The sequence below is a fragment of the Felis catus genome, chromosome A2 (assembly GCF_018350175.1).
Source record: "Felis catus isolate Fca126 chromosome A2, F.catus_Fca126_mat1.0, whole genome shotgun sequence".
NCBI lineage: Eukaryota > Metazoa > Chordata > Mammalia > Carnivora > Felidae > Felis > Felis catus.
Genome location: NC_058369.1, coordinates 63,246,316 through 63,264,504, shown reverse-complemented (window position 1 = coordinate 63,264,504; position 18,189 = coordinate 63,246,316). Strand labels below are relative to the sequence as shown.

General features: G+C 55.0%; 1 protein-coding gene across 12 annotated transcripts in view; it reads left to right on the top strand.

Annotated features, from left to right (window-relative positions):
• Positions 1 to 18,189, top strand: part of PKD1L1 (polycystin 1 like 1, transient receptor potential channel interacting) — a 133,060-nt gene that overhangs the window by 3,884 nt on the left and 110,987 nt on the right. For all 12 annotated transcript variants that reach the window (XM_045052098.1, XM_023250145.2, XM_045052099.1 and 9 more), the window contains exons 2-3: positions 2,998 to 3,121; positions 14,548 to 14,681. In XM_045052098.1, the coding sequence (XP_044908033.1) occupies positions 2,998 to 3,121; positions 14,548 to 14,681 (258 nt within the window). The remainder of the gene's footprint in view (positions 1 to 2,997; positions 3,122 to 14,547; positions 14,682 to 18,189) is intronic.

The following is an 18,189-nucleotide window of genomic DNA, read 5'->3' as shown; positions in this document are numbered from 1 at the left end:
AGAAGGAGAGGGGGCAGCAGGAGGGGGCGGAGAGGAGAGAACAATTAGAAAACAGTCAGGCTGTCAGGATGTCTGCCCTGCCAAGTGGCCAGGGTACCGAGGCATTCGCGATCAACTTGTTGAGGTGTGTGAAGAGTGATCTGTGGATGTTTAGTTTACTTTTGAAGGCCGTGGGGGAATTGGGAAGATTTTAGAGGGACAGGTGCCGCGTGCTCATTCAACAAGTATCTGAGTGTGTAAGACAGTTGCTGTTTTAGTCACAGGCCTAGGGAATGTGTTTTTCCTACCTGGAAACCTGCTCGGAAAGTGTCCCGTGAGCGCCCTCTGCTGGCAATGCGAGGTGCCGGCTCTGTGTCCCCGTTGCACACTCTATTCAGGGCATCACCTTGCCGGAGCTACGGTGGAGCCTCACGCAGGACTCACCCTCTGCCCTGCGCACGTTAGCACCTGGTAGGCCGCCCATCTGGGGGGGCTGGGAGTGAGTGGGTGAGACCCCCCCCCCCAGCTCCACCCACCCCCCCAGCTCGCTCGTGATTGGTCAGCTGTCAGGGTGTTAAGGGCCAGGCTCACTGCCCCTCTCAGGACAGGGGACGGCTGTCCTGCGTGCAGAGGTTAGGGCTGCGAGTGGGAGGCCCCCTGGAAGCGGTCTGCATGGGACCTGGCTGGAGGGCGCTCGTCCAAGCCCTGCCCCTGCTTCTGCCCCTGCTGTCCTTGCCGCAGCCCATTCCTGGGAGCAGCCCAGAGGAAGGTAGGGTCCCCTTTACCAGGATCTTTGCCCTCCCCTCACGGCTGGAACTTAATTACCAAATTCCCCCCACGCACACTTTGGTGCTGAGTTGAGACGAGAACATGGTTGGGGTGGGGCGGGTGCCACGGAGGCCCAAGGTCGGAGCATCTCAAGATGGGCAGTGCGTGCCTGTCCGTGCAGGAGTGGAGCCCACGAAGGCGCGGTTTGCTCCATAAGAGGTGGGGTGCCGGGCGTTGCCGTTGGTGCTGGCCTGCCAGGTGGGTGCCCGGCTAAGCTCCGTTCAGAGCGGGGAAACTGAGTCCTACGGTAACAGCAGGGCCTGGATCTGAACTGAGAGCAGGGAAAGGCCACCAGCCGTGAGGAACAGCATTCCCGAGGTGTTGGGCGCTCAGTGTGGTATGCAGGTATGCGGGCCTGCCCGAGCGCTGGCGGTGGGGACCTCACGCAGTGCCACCGTCAAGCCACCGTGTGTGTCTTAGCTGCCCTGAGCCTTCCCTGGAACCGGCAAGCCTCAGTTAAGTCAAGTGTTAGCTCAGAGGTAGCACCAAAACTGAGCACTAAATCCCAAATAGAATTTGTGGCTCCGAACAGTTCTGAGTAGGTGGCTTTTGTTCATCAGAACTTAGCGAACACAAAGGAGGAGTGGAAGCTGCATAGGGTGCTTTGCCTTCCGGAAGGTTCTCCCAGGGGTTTGGTCCTGGTGCAGGGAAGTTGTGCGGAGAAGCCTCCAGGACTGGTGCGGGACGTCCTGGCAGAGCCTCGGTGGCTCCTGCCGAGGGGCTTCCGGGGCCATTTCTTAGAGAAAGCTGCTAACTGATTCCCTCTGGAGTGTCTGTACCGAGCACAGCTGAGAAGGCTCTGCAGAGAGCACCACCCTCACCTCCGGGCGTCCTTCCGCCCTCATAAGTGACACGGTGGTGGCCCCTGTTCACCGGCCGCAGGGCTCCGAGCACCCACAAATCCCATGTCTGACACTGACCTTGAAACGTGGCTGATGTGATGGAGACGCTAAGTTTTACGTATTTAATTAAACTCAAGTAGCCCAGGTGGCTGCAGCTGGCCCAGGGGACAGCGCAGGGACCTTAGTCCTCTCAGTTCCTTATCACGCCCAGCGTCTTGGGTTGGCTCTGACGCCTGGAGCTCCATCCCCGACACCTGGGAAGAAAACGCCTGGCCCAGTCCCCTGCCCGCAGGAGCGGATGTTGGCTCACAGGGGTCCTCATATTTGACAGGAAGGTGCCAGCCCCAGGGCTCTGGAGAGGGACTGTTTGCCAACTTGGTGGGTATTTGCACACAGCTCACTTTAAAGCCCGTCACCGGTAAAGCCGGAAGGTACACATTTCCCCGTGGGGAAAGGATGAAGGGGGCCAGAGGCGCTGGGGAGGGGGCTGTGTGCAGGGCCTGTGTGCTGAGCCCACCAGGGGCTCCAGGCCCTGTTTACTCACCTGCCCTGCTGGGCTGCAGGGCCCCAGCAATGTTCTAGAAATCACAGGATTCAGAGGAATTTGCCTAAGTCAAACGCGCAGCCTCCTTAGTCTTTCTCCAGGGACCCTCTCTCCCTCCCTTCTCCTTCCCCTTCCCCCTCCCTCCCCCCCCCCCCCCCACCGCAAGGAGCTTCCGGTGCCCCTGCAGCCTTCTCAGTCTTTCTCCCAGGACCCCCCTCCCTCAGCCTGGGAAGGAACTTCTGGTGCCCCCAGTTGACACCGCTGTCTTCTCCAGTGACGTGCACACCCATAAACAACCCCAGGCCACACAGAAAAGCGGTCTAGTTTTCTAGGTAAAACACAAAATAAGACAACCTTTTGTAAGATCCTTTATATTAAACTAAAATGTCAACATAAAGAATTAAGGGAACTGACCAATAGTGAAAAAAGAGAGACGCTTATTGTGGGAGGACTCAGGCAGCTCTGGGGGCCGCAGAGGAGTCGGGGAAACGGCTGGGGTGGCCCCAAGGGTCCTGTGTGGACTCCCAGTCAGTCCTTCTCTCCTCCCAAATGTGGTATCCGTGGTTGCAGTGTTTTCCCAGACTTATCTGCTGCCAGATGCCCTCTCCCCCTCGGGTGCTGGCCAGGGGCAGGTGGACACACAAGGACCCCCACCTACTCCAGGTGACTGGATGAGAGCAGCTTTGTGAGTTAGGGAAGCAAGCCTTTCTGATGGGGAGCATATTGCCAGGGGGTTTTCTGCTCTCCTGTGTTGGCCCTGTGTCCAGGAATGAGCATAATCTCCCCTACGTCCCTGTCTTCCAGGGAGCTCAGGAGGAAGCCGGCTGGCTGGCTGCTGTGGCCGGGGCCATGACCCGGGGACACCGGGAAGGACCTGGGTCCCGAGGGCCCAGGAGGCCTCTAAAGGCGTTTCTGATGACTCAGAGAGGTGAGCAGCCCTGGTCTCAGGGAATTTGATAAGCTGTATTTTATGTTACTATTTTTAAAGATTTTATTTCTAAGTAATACCTACACCCAGCATGGGGCTCACACTTGACCCTGAGGTCAAGAATTGCACACTCGACCGACAGCCAGCCCGGTGCCCCCACAGTCTGTATTTAAAGCATGCATTTGGGAATTTTCTTAGGAATATTCTACTCTTACTTGAGCATTGGGAAAGTGGGAACTTTTCAGGGAGTTGCTCAGAGAACTGTGCACAGAAATGAGCATTAGCCCGACTTGAACCCAGCCTGTGGCGGGGAGGACCCCCGTGACTTCAGCCTGCGTGTCTGGCCTGTGGCACTGCCCATGCCGAACCTGCCACTTCTCCGTCTTTGTGCCACAAAAGGGTGTGAGCTCTGAAGGTCACCGCTGGATCGGTCATCGCCTGAAAGACATGCATCTGCACTGGGGGCCCGGGCTAGCTCAGGTGGGGTGGGGCAGCACCGGGGTCTCGGGGTGTCTCTGCAGTAAAGCCCAAGGAAGCAGGAGGATTCGGGCTGCGGGGGCTGTCTTCACCCCCGCAAAGTGCCCTTCGCTCTTCCTGCAAACCCAGAATGCCCGCGGGGGTCCCAGAACCACCTGCTGCCCGTGTGGATGGAGTGGAGCTCTTTTCTCACGTCCCTTGTGCGGAGTGCGGGGCAGAGCCCGGGGCAAGCCGGGCGTCACCAGGGCCACAGACTGTACTCCATCTTCCCTCCGCACGCTCCATATGCACCAGCACAGCTGGGTCATCGACTCTGCCGTCGACCGCCCGCTGGCCATGTGGCTTCCACACCCCTGCCCCCGACACAGGGTCAGTGAGGTGGCCCCCTCGGGTGCCTGGCCGCTGAGAGCGGAGTCAGGCAGCCCGCACCTGCATGTGCCCTCATGTCCCTTCACTCCTCATGCCCAGCCCCTCTCCCGAAAATGCTTCCACTTTCATCACTGTCTACCCCCCAGGGCCCTTTGAAGGCAAAAGGAATCTGTCCTTCGGTGGAGTTTGCACGAGCCCTGTGCCCGCTTAGTGCTGAGTCTGTCTGGGCAGACACCACCCTTGTATCGAAGAAACCTGTGTGAACAGAGGCCCCACCGCCAACCAGGTGGCCGTGGTCCTGGCTGAAAATTTCTCTGTCGTGTCACATCAGTGCTGCCCCCAAACTGGCTGATTCTCGCTGTGACTTTGCTCCCCTGATGTTTTTATTGCCTTGTTTTTCTTCAATTCTAAATCACTCCAGCCAGCTCCCAAGGCCTTGCTGCAGGCACTCTTGTCATGTGTGTCCCTGTGTCCCTCTGTGGGGTGATCTCTTTGTCCTTAGAAGGACGGGAAACATATTGAGGAGGGGGTGGTTGACCTCGCCCCTTGGGGTCTCCGGAGTCACTGAAAGCAGACAGCGGCTGGTCTGTTTGCAGAGAGGGAAGGGATTGTATTGTGTCCTGTGCCCACCACACCACGGAGTTCGCCTTAACATGTCTGTGTGCCTGCACGTGCATGTGTCCGTGTGAGTGCGTGTGCAAGTGTGGGGGGTGTGCTGGCATGTTTGAGTGCGTGCTTGTGTGTGCTTGCTGTGTGCCTGTGTGTATATGTTCGTGTGTCTGTTGTGTGCATGTGGGGTGTGTGTGTGTGTGAGTGAGACTGTGGCGTGTGTGCTTGACTTCTGACGCCTCCCAGCCCTGAGATCTTGCGCTTAGGACCCACGGTCCACTTCCAGGCAGAACGGTTACGGGCACGGCCCTGGCTCTGCACCTAACCAGACGCACTGGAACCTTCTGGGGATTTTGTGATGTGTCAGTTTTACTGAGGAGCTGGGGGTGAGGTGGAAATCCTCTTGAAGGACGTTGGCAAGGAGCATTCCCAGAGCTTAGACGGGTAGTTGGGGCAACCGAAAGAACAAACACGAGAAAAGAACAAGGCAAGGCGTGTAAATAGCTGTTCTGGCAATTTCCCCACAAGGGCCCAGCCAGATGCAGATTCTTTTGCTCTCCTGCCTGGTGCCTCTGTTCGCATGAGGGTCTCCGTGGCTTTGGGTGTGTCCACGTTTCACTGGCTAGCACCCATCAGCAGAGGTGTCTCCCATACCAACTTCTGTGAGGCTGTGGCTGCGGAGGAGGACGTCCTGGGGGCTGAGTCACCCCAGTGCCCTGTGCCCCCCTTTACCCTCAGGAAAAGGAGAGAGGCCAGGCAGATGGGGGTAGTGGTCCAGTCACAGCCAGAGCCAGCGCCGGGTCCCCAGCTCCGCCCCGGCCCGGCCGGCCCCGCCCCGCTCTGGAGAGGGAAGAGCTTCATTCCCGATGCCGGGAACTGTTTGGCTCTCGCCGTCTTGTCCGCACAGCACGGACGTGTGAGCCATGCCGTCTCGCCCAGGGGCACTCTCATGAACACACGTCCTCTGGGAAAGGGCCAGAGCAGGGCCCACCCTGGCCAGGGAGAGTCTCATATTTAAACTTTCCTCTCAACCCCCCTCCCCGTTTTGTAGCGGAGAAGATTTTGACCTCTCCGGGCGCAATTGCTGTGCCACCTGCACACCCCCACACACCCCCGTGAGGCTCCCCTGCAGAGGGTGGACCGCATCAGGTGTGGTCTGCGGGCTCTTGGCAGCAGCCCCCCGCGTGGCGGGCAGGCCTCGCCCCAGGCCCCTGGTGTGGGAGGAGGCCCCCTGGGGCTTCCTGTTTGATCTGCTCCTGCCCTTGGCAGAGACCCCTTCAGTCTTGAGATACCATGAGATACGGTGCGCACGATGCCAAATGGTCGTTTCCTGTTTTCATTCTCTTGCTCGCCTGGCCCGCGGAAGACAGGTGTGGTTAGGGGTGGGAAGGTGTCCTTGGGATTACGCAGAAGCTGAGCAGGGGCCCTCAGCCGAGGATCACCGTCGTCAGAACCCAGCCTCACCCGGGTCCCCGAGGTCCCTGTCTGCTCCATAAAGTGTCCCTGTCTGCCCTCTAGCGGCAGCTTCTCGGGCACTGCATCAAGAGGCAGGTTTCGAGGTTTTGTAAAAGTGGGGTTTTGTCTTTGTAGAAGCCTGGTTTAAATTAAAGGATATACCCTCCCAACTCCACAGACACGCAGAGAAGTGAGGGACGACCACGAAGTCTGCGTGTGTTTTCATGGGGAGGTGAGACCCAGCCCCAGGGAGTGGGGTTCATGCCTGTGGTGCAGACACAGGGCCCAGGCAGCCCTTGGGTGACATCTCCGAATGGCACCCCCTGTCTGGTCAGGGCCCCGGTCCCCACACCTCGGTTCGGGGCTATTTGACTCACCGCATGTGGATCTTCCTGGATGGCCAGCAGCCCCATGGACCCAGGCACAGGTGCCCCTGGCCCCGAGGAGCCACAGCATGTAGGGGAGTGACCAGTGCCCCATACTGGTCCTGGACACCACTGTACCCAGGGGCCTGGGCCTCTGAGCTGCGTCCCGGGCTCTGCGGGCGCCCCCTCTGGGAACGCGGGAGGGCAACGTGAATTGTTGGCTCTGTTTGCACCACGTTGAGCCAAGTTGCCTGTCTTCCAGGGTCTCCCTGGTCTCACTGCAAAAAGCACCTGCACTGGGGTGCCGGGGGGCTCAGTCAGTTAAGCCTCTGATGCCTGGTTTCAGCTCAGATCATGATCTCATGGTTCGTGAGTTTGAGCCCCACATTGGGCCCTGCACTGACAGTGCTTGGGATGCTCTCTCTCCCCTTCTTTCTCTGCCCCTCCTCTGCTTGTACTCTCCCTCTCACAAAATAACTAAATAAACTAAAAAACAAAAAAAAGTGCCTGCACTCTCCCTCCCTGGTCCTCCGTGGGGATTACAGGGGAAGGACGTGCTGGCACCATGCTTTGTGACTGTCACACGGTGCACAGTCTCATAACCGCCAGTCTGGGCCCTTCCTTTCCGCAGTGGTCAGGTCCACACAGAGGAGTGTGGGCTGGCGAGGGGAGGTGTGGCAGGAGGGGGGCAGGGGCCTGGCCTGCTCTGCTCTCTGCTCCCCCCCACCGCTGCTGACCGCCTGGAGGTGGTGGGGAGGGAGGGAGGGACCCTGTTTTAATAGTAAAATGAGGTGAAAATTCTGTTTCGACTCACGGTGTGAAAACAGGCCCCAAACTTGGAAAATGGTTGAAAAACCACAGAAGCAATTTTCCATCCATGTGAAGCCAACTGTGTGCTTCATTAATTTATGCAAGAAATCCGGGTGCGGATGGCAGAGCGGGCACTGGATGGCCATACTTGGTGCCCACTCCCATTTGTCCCACCCCGTCAGGTGCGTCCGGACTGCCTGCTGCTGGTCCTCCCGTGGCGCCCAGCCCCTGAGAGCAAGAGCGAGAACCGAGGAGCACGGGGGTCCTCTTTCCCCCTGCCTCCATGGAGCGCCAGTCGGTAAGGGCCTGGGAAGGGGAGCCAAGTTCACCGCCCTGAGTTCATCCCTGCCTGTGCCTAATGGAGGGACCATCCTAGCTGGGTTTTCCGGGTGAGGAAGTAGAGAATAAGAGGCCGCTGGCTTGCCCCCAGCTTGCCGGCAGGTGACAGGTCTGGGCTTCGGGACACTGGACCCAGAGGCTTCCTTACCCACCTCTCCTGGGATCCCCAAACTCAAGAGGGCATCACCGGGCATTCACCGGGGGGTGGGGCTCGCTGAAACCAGATTATGGGGTTTCTGCTTCAGGCAGGTCTTGGGTGGGGGGTGCCGTGGCTGGTCCAGGGGCTGCACGCTTGAGAACCACTGAGTCTGTGAGGCTCCCCCGACCTGGAGCCACATGATGGGGGTCTCCAGGTTACTGGGGGATGTTTCACAGTCACAGCGCAGGACAGTATGTCCATTGTCTTTTAAAATAAAAATTTTAGGGACCCCTGGGTGGCTCAGTAAGCATCTGACTCTTGATTTCGGCTCAGAGCGTGATCTTCTGGTTCGTGAGTTCAAGCCCCAAATCGGGCTGTGCGTGGAGCCTGCTTGGGATTCTCTCTCTCCCCCTGTCTGCCATTCCCCTGCTCGCGCTCTCTCTCTCTCTCTCTCTCTCTCTCTCTCTCTCTCTCTCTCTGTCTCTCAAAATAGGTAAATAAACGTTTAAAATAAAAATCTTAAATGGTTGCCTGAAACTTAATTTCCGGTGTTACTGTAGGTGGAAGGGAATGTTTGAGTTCTCGGCTCTCGGCCATGCACTCGATTACATGTGAGGAACTTCACAGTCTAGCACATGAGCCGGATTTAATGGTGTGTGTTGGTGGTCGGGGCTCGGGCGTCAGTGTTGAAAACAACGCGAAACCCACTCTCCTGATTCTTACCTGACAATGGTGGGGAATGGATTTTGGTCATCTAACTCCTTCCTCCTTTGGTGATTTCTGTTTATGTAATTTTATGACCGTGTATCTTCAGGATGTTTCCGTGTGATTTTTCCAGTTCGGGGACGTTTTCAGTCGTTTAGGAGGTCAGATTTTTCTTCTGCTAACCTGACCACAGTACTTCCGGGAACCGATGAGTTTCAGAGAAACGGAAGTCACTTTATTCTCCGTGGTCGTTCACAGACGTGCTCGTGGACGTTCAGGCAGGGGACTGTGTCATCCCTGGGTTGGCATATTGGTCTGTGCGTAGTTTTGAAGAAGCCTCAGCAACGTGGCTGCGGGTTAATCTTGTTCAGCTTTTATGAGCCTGAGAAATGAATCCACTGGACTCTTGACATTAAATAGGGGCGTTGACTCAGAAATTTAAATTGGATTCAATATCGAATCCGAAAGTTGGGAAAGGTTGAAGCCGGTGTTACTGCCTGGCGGTGCTGGGGACGGGCCAGCCCTGGTGGCCAGGCTCCAGAACCCACAGTTTGGTGTCCTGCCCCCAGCTGTGAGTGTGGCTGATAGGGGCCGGAGGCTGGTGGTGAAGGAGCCAGGACGGAAACCAGCCCAGAGCACCGCCTCCTTTCCACCCACATTCCCAGCCCCGCTCTGGGGGCTGCTGAGCATAGTGCCCTCCAGGCTCTGTGCAAGGCCAGGGCTCAGTGGGAATGTTTTCAAAACATCTATACGGCTAGAGAAGATGGCGTCATGCACGCCCTTGAACCCGGCGTCAGCTTCAGTGGTTTTCAACCGTGTGCAGTGATTGGGTGAAACAGCCAAATTCCGGGGCGCCAGCTGGCTCAGTCAGTGGAGCCTCCACCCTTGATAATGGGGTCATGAGTTCGAGCGCCACAATGGGTATGATGAAGTTTTGGGGTGATGATGGTGGGGGGTAGTCCGGAACTGATCGCCAAGAAAGGATTCTTGAAGACGTCTTTGGTGCATAAAGGTGATTTATTAAAGCACGGGGACAGGACCCGTGGGCAGGAGGAGCTGCACTGGAGTTGTGACGGGTAACTCATCACATACCCTCAGCTTGGGAGGGGGCGGGGATAGAGTAAGTCTCTTAGGAATTTTGGAAGCAAGGTTTCCAGGACCTTGAGGGGGTCGCTGTGGCCAGGGAAATGCCATTTAGTACCGTTTAGTAAAACCTCAGTCCTGAGACCCCTCGGGCGTATATCGGGGGCCCTAAGCCTGGAGCATGATGCCAGCGTGTGTCCTGGGGCAGTTGAGATAAAGGAAGGAGACTTACAGGGTCCTCGAGGTGGGGTGATGTGAAGCTGAGATTCCCTTTTGTCCCCCACAAAGTGTCATCATGGAGGCAGCTGAGCCCCTCGAGGGAGGTCACTGCGCCGGTTTCAAGGACTGGTCAGTGAGCCATAGGCAGTAAGGGGATTTGATGTTTCGTTTGCCTCAGTTTCCCACGTCACCACGGCAAGCACTTAAACCCCCTTCCTGTGTTCTTGGGCAGCCAGGAGTGTCCGAGGAACATCACACAGTTCCATGGTGGAGGGGGGGGGGCTGTCAGCCTGTGCTCTGCCCTCAGCCCGCCCCATGCTCCCACATCATATCCTCCCTGAACAATTTTGACCCTGAGATCTTCAGGGTTGCTGCAGGTGGAAGGTCTCGTCTTCTGTGGCTTCTTCCCACTGAGCAGGGGTGTAGAGACGTCCCCAGCCATACGGGTGAATATGGGTCAGCTGGGAAACATATAGGGGAGTTACAAAGGGTGGAGGCAGCTGAATCCAACGTGGGCAACGTGTGTGAACCTTCTTGAGTAGAGAGGATCATCTGCTGGCCCGAAGTCATTGCAGTGATGAGTCTTGGCACCAGGCAGGGAGACACAGGGGAAAACGGCAAAACGTAATCAGAACAACTAGAAAGATCAGCCCAAATAAGCCCTTTGGTAGCTGACGAACATCTTCCAGTCCAGGAGTTTGACCAATCACTGAAGGAAAGAGGGATTGTTTCAGAGCAAGTGGAGTGTCTGCATCAGGCAGAAATCCAGAAACGTTTCTCTGGTCATCTGGAGCATACACACAGCATTTTGTTTGCACGAGAGTGTAAGTTCCACGTCATGCAGCGGTCAGCACATCTTGTGCCATTCTGGTTTGTAGAACGGTTTTATGCATTGGAGTTGTTTTCGTATTTAATACCGTAATGTTATCTTGAGAGCCGTTTAAAGCCTCCACTGTGTAACAGGCAGTGCGTGGCCGTCCTATAGACTCTGCTTTGTTTACTAAACACTTAGCTAATTAGTAAGAGGTATCTTTACAGAAACAAGAAAAACAGAGGTGAATGGTTAGAGCGCATTTCAAACCCAGTGTCTCCCGGTGCTGCCAGTGAGATTTTGAGATGTCAGGCTTGAAGCCTCCACAGATGGGAGTGGGAGCACACAGCAGCAATTGGATTGGTCTTTCTGGTTTGTAACTCACAGGTTACACCACAGGTCTGTGGTGGTCCTTTTGAGTGGCCCATTGCAAGAAGGAATTGTTAGTAGAAATGGGGAATGAAGAACGAAGAAGAAAGGTACAACCATCCTAAGAGAGGTTTGAGGTCTTCCACAGGCTCACAGAAATAAGAAGGCACATTAGGGGCGCCCGGGAGGCTCAGTCGGTTAAGCGGCCGACTTCGGCTCAGGTCATGATCTCGCGGTCCGTGAGTTCGAGCCCTGCGTCGGGCTCTGTGCTGACAGCTTGGAGCCTGGAGCCTGCTTCGGATTCTGTGTCTCCCTCTCTTTCTGGCCCTCCCCTGTCTGTGCTCTGTCTCTCTCTGCCTTTCAAAAATGAATAAATGTCAAAAAAAAATTTTTTTGAAAAGAAGGCATATTAGTTTGCTCATTGATTTCCTGTGAAGGGGGTACAGGTTTTATTTTAGGTACAGGAGCCCATGAAGAGTGCCCCTCTAACTTCACTGCATAATATAACCCAGCAGGGGCCCTTTTATTTTGGAGTTGAATCCCCTGTTGTATTAGACTTTGCATCCTTTGAGAAAACAAGGTCTTTGGGGTTGTATGGGGTGGGTTTCTAGGACCTGTCAGATCAGGTTTAGGGAGAATATGGTTAGCATGTTTAGAGATTTATGAATTCACCCAGCCTGAAGTGAATAATTTATTAAAGCACTGTAGTCTTTATCGGCTGATAGGTCTACAGTGAGAAAAGTCTTTTTACGTACAACTGTTAGGCGAATCCATCCCATTTCCCAGTTGTTTAAACGATATGCCCATGGGGTCCTGTTACCATCTCCACAGGATAACGAGAAGATTGTCCATACCTGTGCTATTGCGACAGTTTTTCTGATGTTTACCTCAAGTCGTCCAGTTTAGGCAAACAAACACTTAAAGACAATCGGAACTAGAATTTGACAGCCATAAGGGTGCGTTACGGAAACATGGTTTTTCTCTCTAAAAACCGTCATTTCCAGAGACGGCCAAATCAAGACCGATTCGTCTGTAGAACAAGTCCAGTTTTAACAAACTTGACCTAATTATTTACGTAAGTTCAGCAAGAACAGTGGTTGATCATATGGATGTCTTAAAGTTTGTTTTGCCGGAATCTTTTATACGGAATTCTCCAGATTGCACTCTTAGTAGCTTCTCCAGGCCAGAAGCCAAGCCAAGTACTTCCGTCAGACAGGCCTGCAATTCCTGTGGAATTGGGCAAATTCCTCTCCACGAGGTCCCCAAGACATCCTGCGTTTCCTGCACCTGCCAGGAAGTGACTTTCTTTGCTCACCTGGTGAGGCTGCTGGGAACTCCGTAAGCAAGGTATCAGGCCCACATTCCCCAGGGGCTTTATGGCTCCGTGTTTCATAAAGTCAACCTTAGCTCCTTAAAGCCGGATGGTCATATCTGAGTCTATGCAGGTCAGTCTCAAATAGAACATTCCAGTCAAAGTCTTGGTAAAATAGCCATATTTCCAGTGGTGTCCTGTTACGAGGAAAACAGATTTTTATTGAACTTATGCAAACAATTGTAATTGCCATGAAAGAAAGAACACTCCCTGAGACTGTTTGAATTTTAGAGGGTTTAGGTAGAGGAAAAAGTTAAACCGCTTCAGTTTACGGTCCAATACACCCAAATAACCGTAGTTTCTCTGCAATAAGAGGTTAAAAGCGCAAACGTATGTTCGGTTATCAGAGCTTCAGCAACTCCACCCCATGTGGAAAAGACCCAGGTGTCCAATGAGTTCAGTCCCATTTATCATGCAAAACCTTAAAGTTTCAGGTTACCAAAGACTCCGAAAGCCATCTTAACAGTTACCCATGAAAACTCTGAGACAGACAAAATTAACCATCACCTTAAGTCATCTTTTTGCTAAGAAACTGCAACAGAGATAACACGAGCTTATTTGACTTCAGTAAACCTGGGTAGAATCGAAGTTTCCTATTTAATGCCGATAACTCTAAACACAGGTCTATCTTAATTAAACCGGCAAACTTAAATTAGTTCACACAAATGTGTTTCACCTGTGTCCACTTAAAAGTCAGTCAGGTTTTCCCCACTGTCAGTTTTTACTGGGACGCCAGTGGGGGAATCTGAAGTGGGTGGTCCAAGAGGATGCTCTTTGCTCCTTGACCTTGAGGGTGGGAGGAGCCGGCAGTGGCTGAGGCACTGAGGATGGTACTGGAACCATCCGCACCCCAGGTCGTGCCGCACCCCAGGTCGTGCCGGAGCAGGAGCAGGAGGGAAAGGCAGAAGAGGCGAGATGCCACCAAGCAGGTAGAGAAAGAGCGTTCCAGGTTCTTGAACCTTGTCGGCCGGGACAGAGGAGCAGACGCCATGTCCCTCTCACTCTCTTTTCCATCAAGAAGGCAGATGTTTATTCGGCTTTCTGCCTCTCCTCCCGGTCACCAGTTGCTACTGGAATTTTTGGTAGCCCTGTGAGAGCCGGGCTTCAGCCTAGCAGGAGAATTTAAATGCACCATTTAGAAAGCCGTGGCCACCCTCCTCTCCTACCTGCTTCACATCATAGGCAGACTGCAGCCTGGGTCAGAACGTCCAGGGGCAGGGACCTGCCCTACATCCGGGTTTTGCAAACTACAGGTTCATGGGCAGGGAATTCAATACAGTAGAAGGGAATCAGCAAGAGGGAAAAAGTGTGTGCACATGGCAGAGATTAAGCACTTAAAAAGAAATGCCACCAGGGGCGCCTGAGTGGCCAGTCAGTTAAGCGTCTGGCTCTTTTTTTTTTTTTAATGTCTGCGTTTTTATTTTTGAGAGAGCATGTGAGCAAGGGAGGGGCACAGAGAGAGGGAGAGAGAGAGAATCCCAAGTAGGCTCCGTGCTGTCAGTGCAGAGCTTGACGTGGGGCTCGAACTCACGACCGTGAGATCATGACCTGAGCTGAAATCAAGAGTGGGACGCTTAACCGACTGAGGCCCCCCGCCAAGAGCCCCAAGACTATTTCTGGAGGAAGCTGGAACAGCAGTTAGGTTAGGGGTGAAGCCCTGGTTTGGTGACTTGGCCTAAGGGGGTCCGTTTGGAACCCTGGCTCTCTTTCTAACATGTGTTCTGTCTGCTCTCGGCATATGGAGGCAGGTGGAGGGTGGACACAGGCCTGGCTGGGAGCTGGCAGCTGGGCGGGCCTGGGAGTGGGTTGCTGACAGCTGGGATCAGGGAGCAGGGAGCTGGGCAGGGCTGGGCACGCCCAGAGCCCTCAGGTGGGAGCATCCTGGCTTGTAAATTTGGGGGCATCTTCTTGGTCTTCATGTTTACCCAGCAAATCCCTGCCCAGTCCCATGACTGTGGTTCCTCCCATTTTGTGCCCATCTCCCTGATTCGGGAGCCCTTGACCTCATCCTCTCTGCCCTGAGCCCTGGAGGAGAGAGGGAGGGCCCTCAGGGTCGGGTCGTGAGCAGGAGCTCTGGCCTTGGACTTGCCTGACGTAGCCTGTGTTTGTTTACCTCTGAGACGCTGTGCCAGGTGAGGATGAAAAGGAAGAAGCACCGAATACACACAGCCGCCCTCACAAGCAGAGCCCACGGGCACAGGACTCCTGACCCACCTGGAGAGCAGGGGGCATTAACCCGTGTGTGAGGTCGGGTCTCCTCATCGAACACTACAGTCCCCACACCTCGTTTGTCCTTTTCCCCAGAGATCCGCGCTAATCCTGCACCTTTTATGAACACCGACGAGTCCAGCCGTCCTCTGGGTGCTCGGACACGGGCGGAAGGAGACCCGGGACTGGAGAAACCACCTTCGCTGGTGTCGCTGGTGTCGTGGGACAAGGTATTGGCGTCTGGGGAGCTCGGGTTTGCTCCCTGAGCAGCACGCGTGTCCGGTGCAGCCCTGGAAAGCCTCCCAGGTGCGGAAGGAGCCGGCCAGATGTGGTTTCAGCCCCATGTGCCACGTCCAGGGAGCGGGGTTCACTTGCAGATCTGGAATTCTGTCGTGAGAAGCCGGGATGGGTTCCGGAGACAGAAGTGGGGACGGGCTGCGCCCCAGGGGGCTCCCAGGGGGCTCCCAGGGAGCCGAAACCCTATTTGGGGGCCCCGGGGGAGCTCTTTGAAGGCCTCTACTGGTAAGACTAGACTACCTGGACGTCTGAGCAGGTGCTTCTGTGTCTGGCTATCAGAACAGCCCACAGCAGTTGGGGTGGAGAGGACGGGACAGACGGTGTCAGTGGCGTGAGGAGGTGGGGAGTGTCCTAGGAGAAGCTGGGGCGCAGAGAGCAGCGTGGGGTGCGGCGGGCCCCGAGAACGAGGCTACCTGTGCCCGATGCAGTCCGGCTAAGAGTGAGCTCTGACTGCTGCCAGCCCAGAGCTCTGCCTTTGTCCTGATGGGAAGGAGCCCCTTCTGCAGAAGCTCCCAGAACCTCCCTGCCCCTTGGCAGAGATTATCCTGCAGCTGTTTCTGGGACTCCCCATGTGGGTCCCCAGAACTCCTCTTTGGGGTTCCCAGTAACCCCCATGGGGTCCCCAGTACTCCTCATAGAGGTCTGCATGCAGTATTCTATACGGGGTCCCCAGTACTCCCCACGTGGTCCCTTGTACTTGTCATGGGGTTTCCAGTATTCCCCAGGAGATCCCCTGTCCTGTACACAGTACCTCTAAGGGCATTTGTATCTGAAAATTAACCTCTGTCAGCCCATTCTGTTCCCGTTGGGAGCTCTTCCAGGCTCAGCTGCCACTTTGTGAAAGTTCACAGGGATCGTTTCAGGTTAATCCGGAAGGATGTCTGCAACGGGGAACTTGTAATGATCTGAGAGCAGGGTTCGGGAGAAGTTCGTTGGGGTGCGTTCCCAGACACAAGTGGACCCTGGTACCGTGGGTTTGTCGTGGACCTGGTGTTGGTGCCCCACCCACACCGGCTCTGGTGACCCACATGCTCAGCCGGCCCTGGGGGGTGTCCCCAAGGCCTTGGACCTCCTGCCCGTTTCCAGGCTCTCCTTGATCTTGAGCCCACCCACCCCTCCTCCCCCAGCCTCCATGGCCCTGCTCCCTGGATCCCCAGGCAACCCAGCCTCGAGCAATGGCCAAGTGGGGCTGCAGACTGGGGTCCTGGACAGTTTGATGATTAGGCGGTTCTGTGGTGTGGTGTTGTGTGAAGTTGAGACTCCAGACTGAGTTTGTAAAATGTTCTGATGCAGGGGGAGCCGGGGGAGAACGGATAGGTCTTGCTCACTTCAGGTCGTTACAGAGAGTGTTTCCAGTCGGTGGAGCTGGTCACACCACATTAAAAGTTGTGTGCCATACTGTGACCTGTAGGAAATGCACATCTGGGCATCCGGATGACCTGAATAGATCTCTCATGTGTATGTGGTCTTCGTCCCCAAACCCCTGGACTTGGCAGTGATAGAGGGCAGGAGCGTGTCTTTTGTTACGTTAATGGAGACTTTAGACCCCTCCCCAGGGCTGGGGGGGGAGGAGGGTTGATTGCTGGGGCAACCAACCCTGTGTGTCCAGGGTTGAAACTCCAGTCCCCCCACCCCACCCCCAACCTCTGGCTCCATAAAAACCCGAGGGGACGGGGTCTGGAGAACTTCCGGGTTGGCGAGCACGTGGAGATAGGGGGCAACGGGCCCTGGGGAGGCGGTCAAGCCCCATGCCCCCTCCTACACCTCACCTCCTGCAGCTTTTCCACTTTTCACCATGTCCTCTACTGGTGAACGGGACTATACGGGTGTCCCTGAGTTCTGTGAGCCGCTCTAACCAATTAAAAGAACCAAGAACCGAAGGAGGAGGCCCGTTGGAACCTCCAGGTGATAGCCTGGGGCTGTGGCTGGCACCTGAAGTTGCAGGGGTGGGGGGCCTGGCGGACTGAGCCCATCACCCGTGTGTGGGGTCTGATGCCGTCTCTGGTAGAAGGCGTCAGAAGAGAGCTGAATTCTTGCTGGTATCTGAGAATTGCTTGGTGTCGGGGGTGACTTTGGAATTGGGTCTGGGACCCATGAAAGATCATAGTTCATAGGTTAAATGTTACGTGAAGCGTTAATAAGCAAATGTAGTTTTCTAGAACAAACACAAATGAGTAATACTGTTTCTTACCCCAAGTGAATGTTAAGGTTGTAAAACCCACTGCTGTAGTTTAGATGGCAGATTGGGGGTGATTTCGGTGAATAGATGTTGAGTTGAGAGTGATGAGACAGGACACACTGGGTGGGTGAGCCGGGTCCTTACTGCGACCTGACTCCTGGGAGACCTGGGGGTCTTTACCGAGTGGGGGAAGGCATATTCCCTCCAGCCTTCATGTCTTCAGGACAGAACCCTGAGGGCTGGCTTAGCGCTTTCTGTTTTCAGAGCGTCTTGTTGTCTGGAATAAAACGTGGGTACCCCTGATCAGAATTACATTTTCGCTATTGCAGAATAAGACATTCGGGGCCCTTAGTAATGCTTGCACATGGTTAGTACTGTGTCCCACAGCCACAGGCCCTGTGACTCAGGTGTGGCTGGGTCCTGGGGGTCATAGCAGGAACGTGGCCGCCGGCCCTCCCAGTGTGGTGCTGGTAGGTGCTGGTACCGTCCTGCTGGCCGGCCCCACCAGCCTGGTTATCTGCCTTTCCTTGGCTTTCTCGAGTTTGCCGTTAGCACAACTGTTCCAACAGATTCTGCCCAACTGTCCACACTGTATTCCTAGTCAGAAAACTCTTCCTGTCCGGGGGAGAGCACAGCCTGTAAGTTACTACTCAGGCCGCACGCTTTGGAGAGAGAAGGTTTCTAGACATTTCAAGCTGTTCAGAGGCAATGTTTAAAGCTGCACTTGCTGAATTATTTTGTGGTCCATGGGCATAATTTGATGGGTGCTGTAAATGTAAAATGCACACAAATGTAGGTCGAACCTTGTGAATGTTCTTTCACACCTTTGCAGCTACTACGCTCACTTTTCTGAGGCGCTCCTTGGGAACTCTTTCACAGCCTGACACCCTTCCCTGAAGAGGTGCCCTGTGGTGACTTTGCCCCAGAACAAAGCACTGCATTTTCGCTGTCAGCTTCCCCCCAAATTCCAGCCTTTATTCAGTTACTCATTACATACCTTTAGCAAGTTTGACTAAGTTTTTGACGAAGTTTCTAGAATACCACTTCCCAAACTTCATTAAATGGGGCTGCATTTTCCTGCGTCCACTCTATTATTCTTTCTGCAGAAGCGTCAGCTGCTTACGGAAGACCCACAGGAAAAGAAAAAGTGGGATTCTCCTGAATTCTGTCTCTGTGGGTGTGCTGGGAAGCTGGCACTCCCCAGGTCAGGAGCCAGGGGACCCTCGGCACTTGCTTCCCTTATGGTCCTAACACTGCCGCCA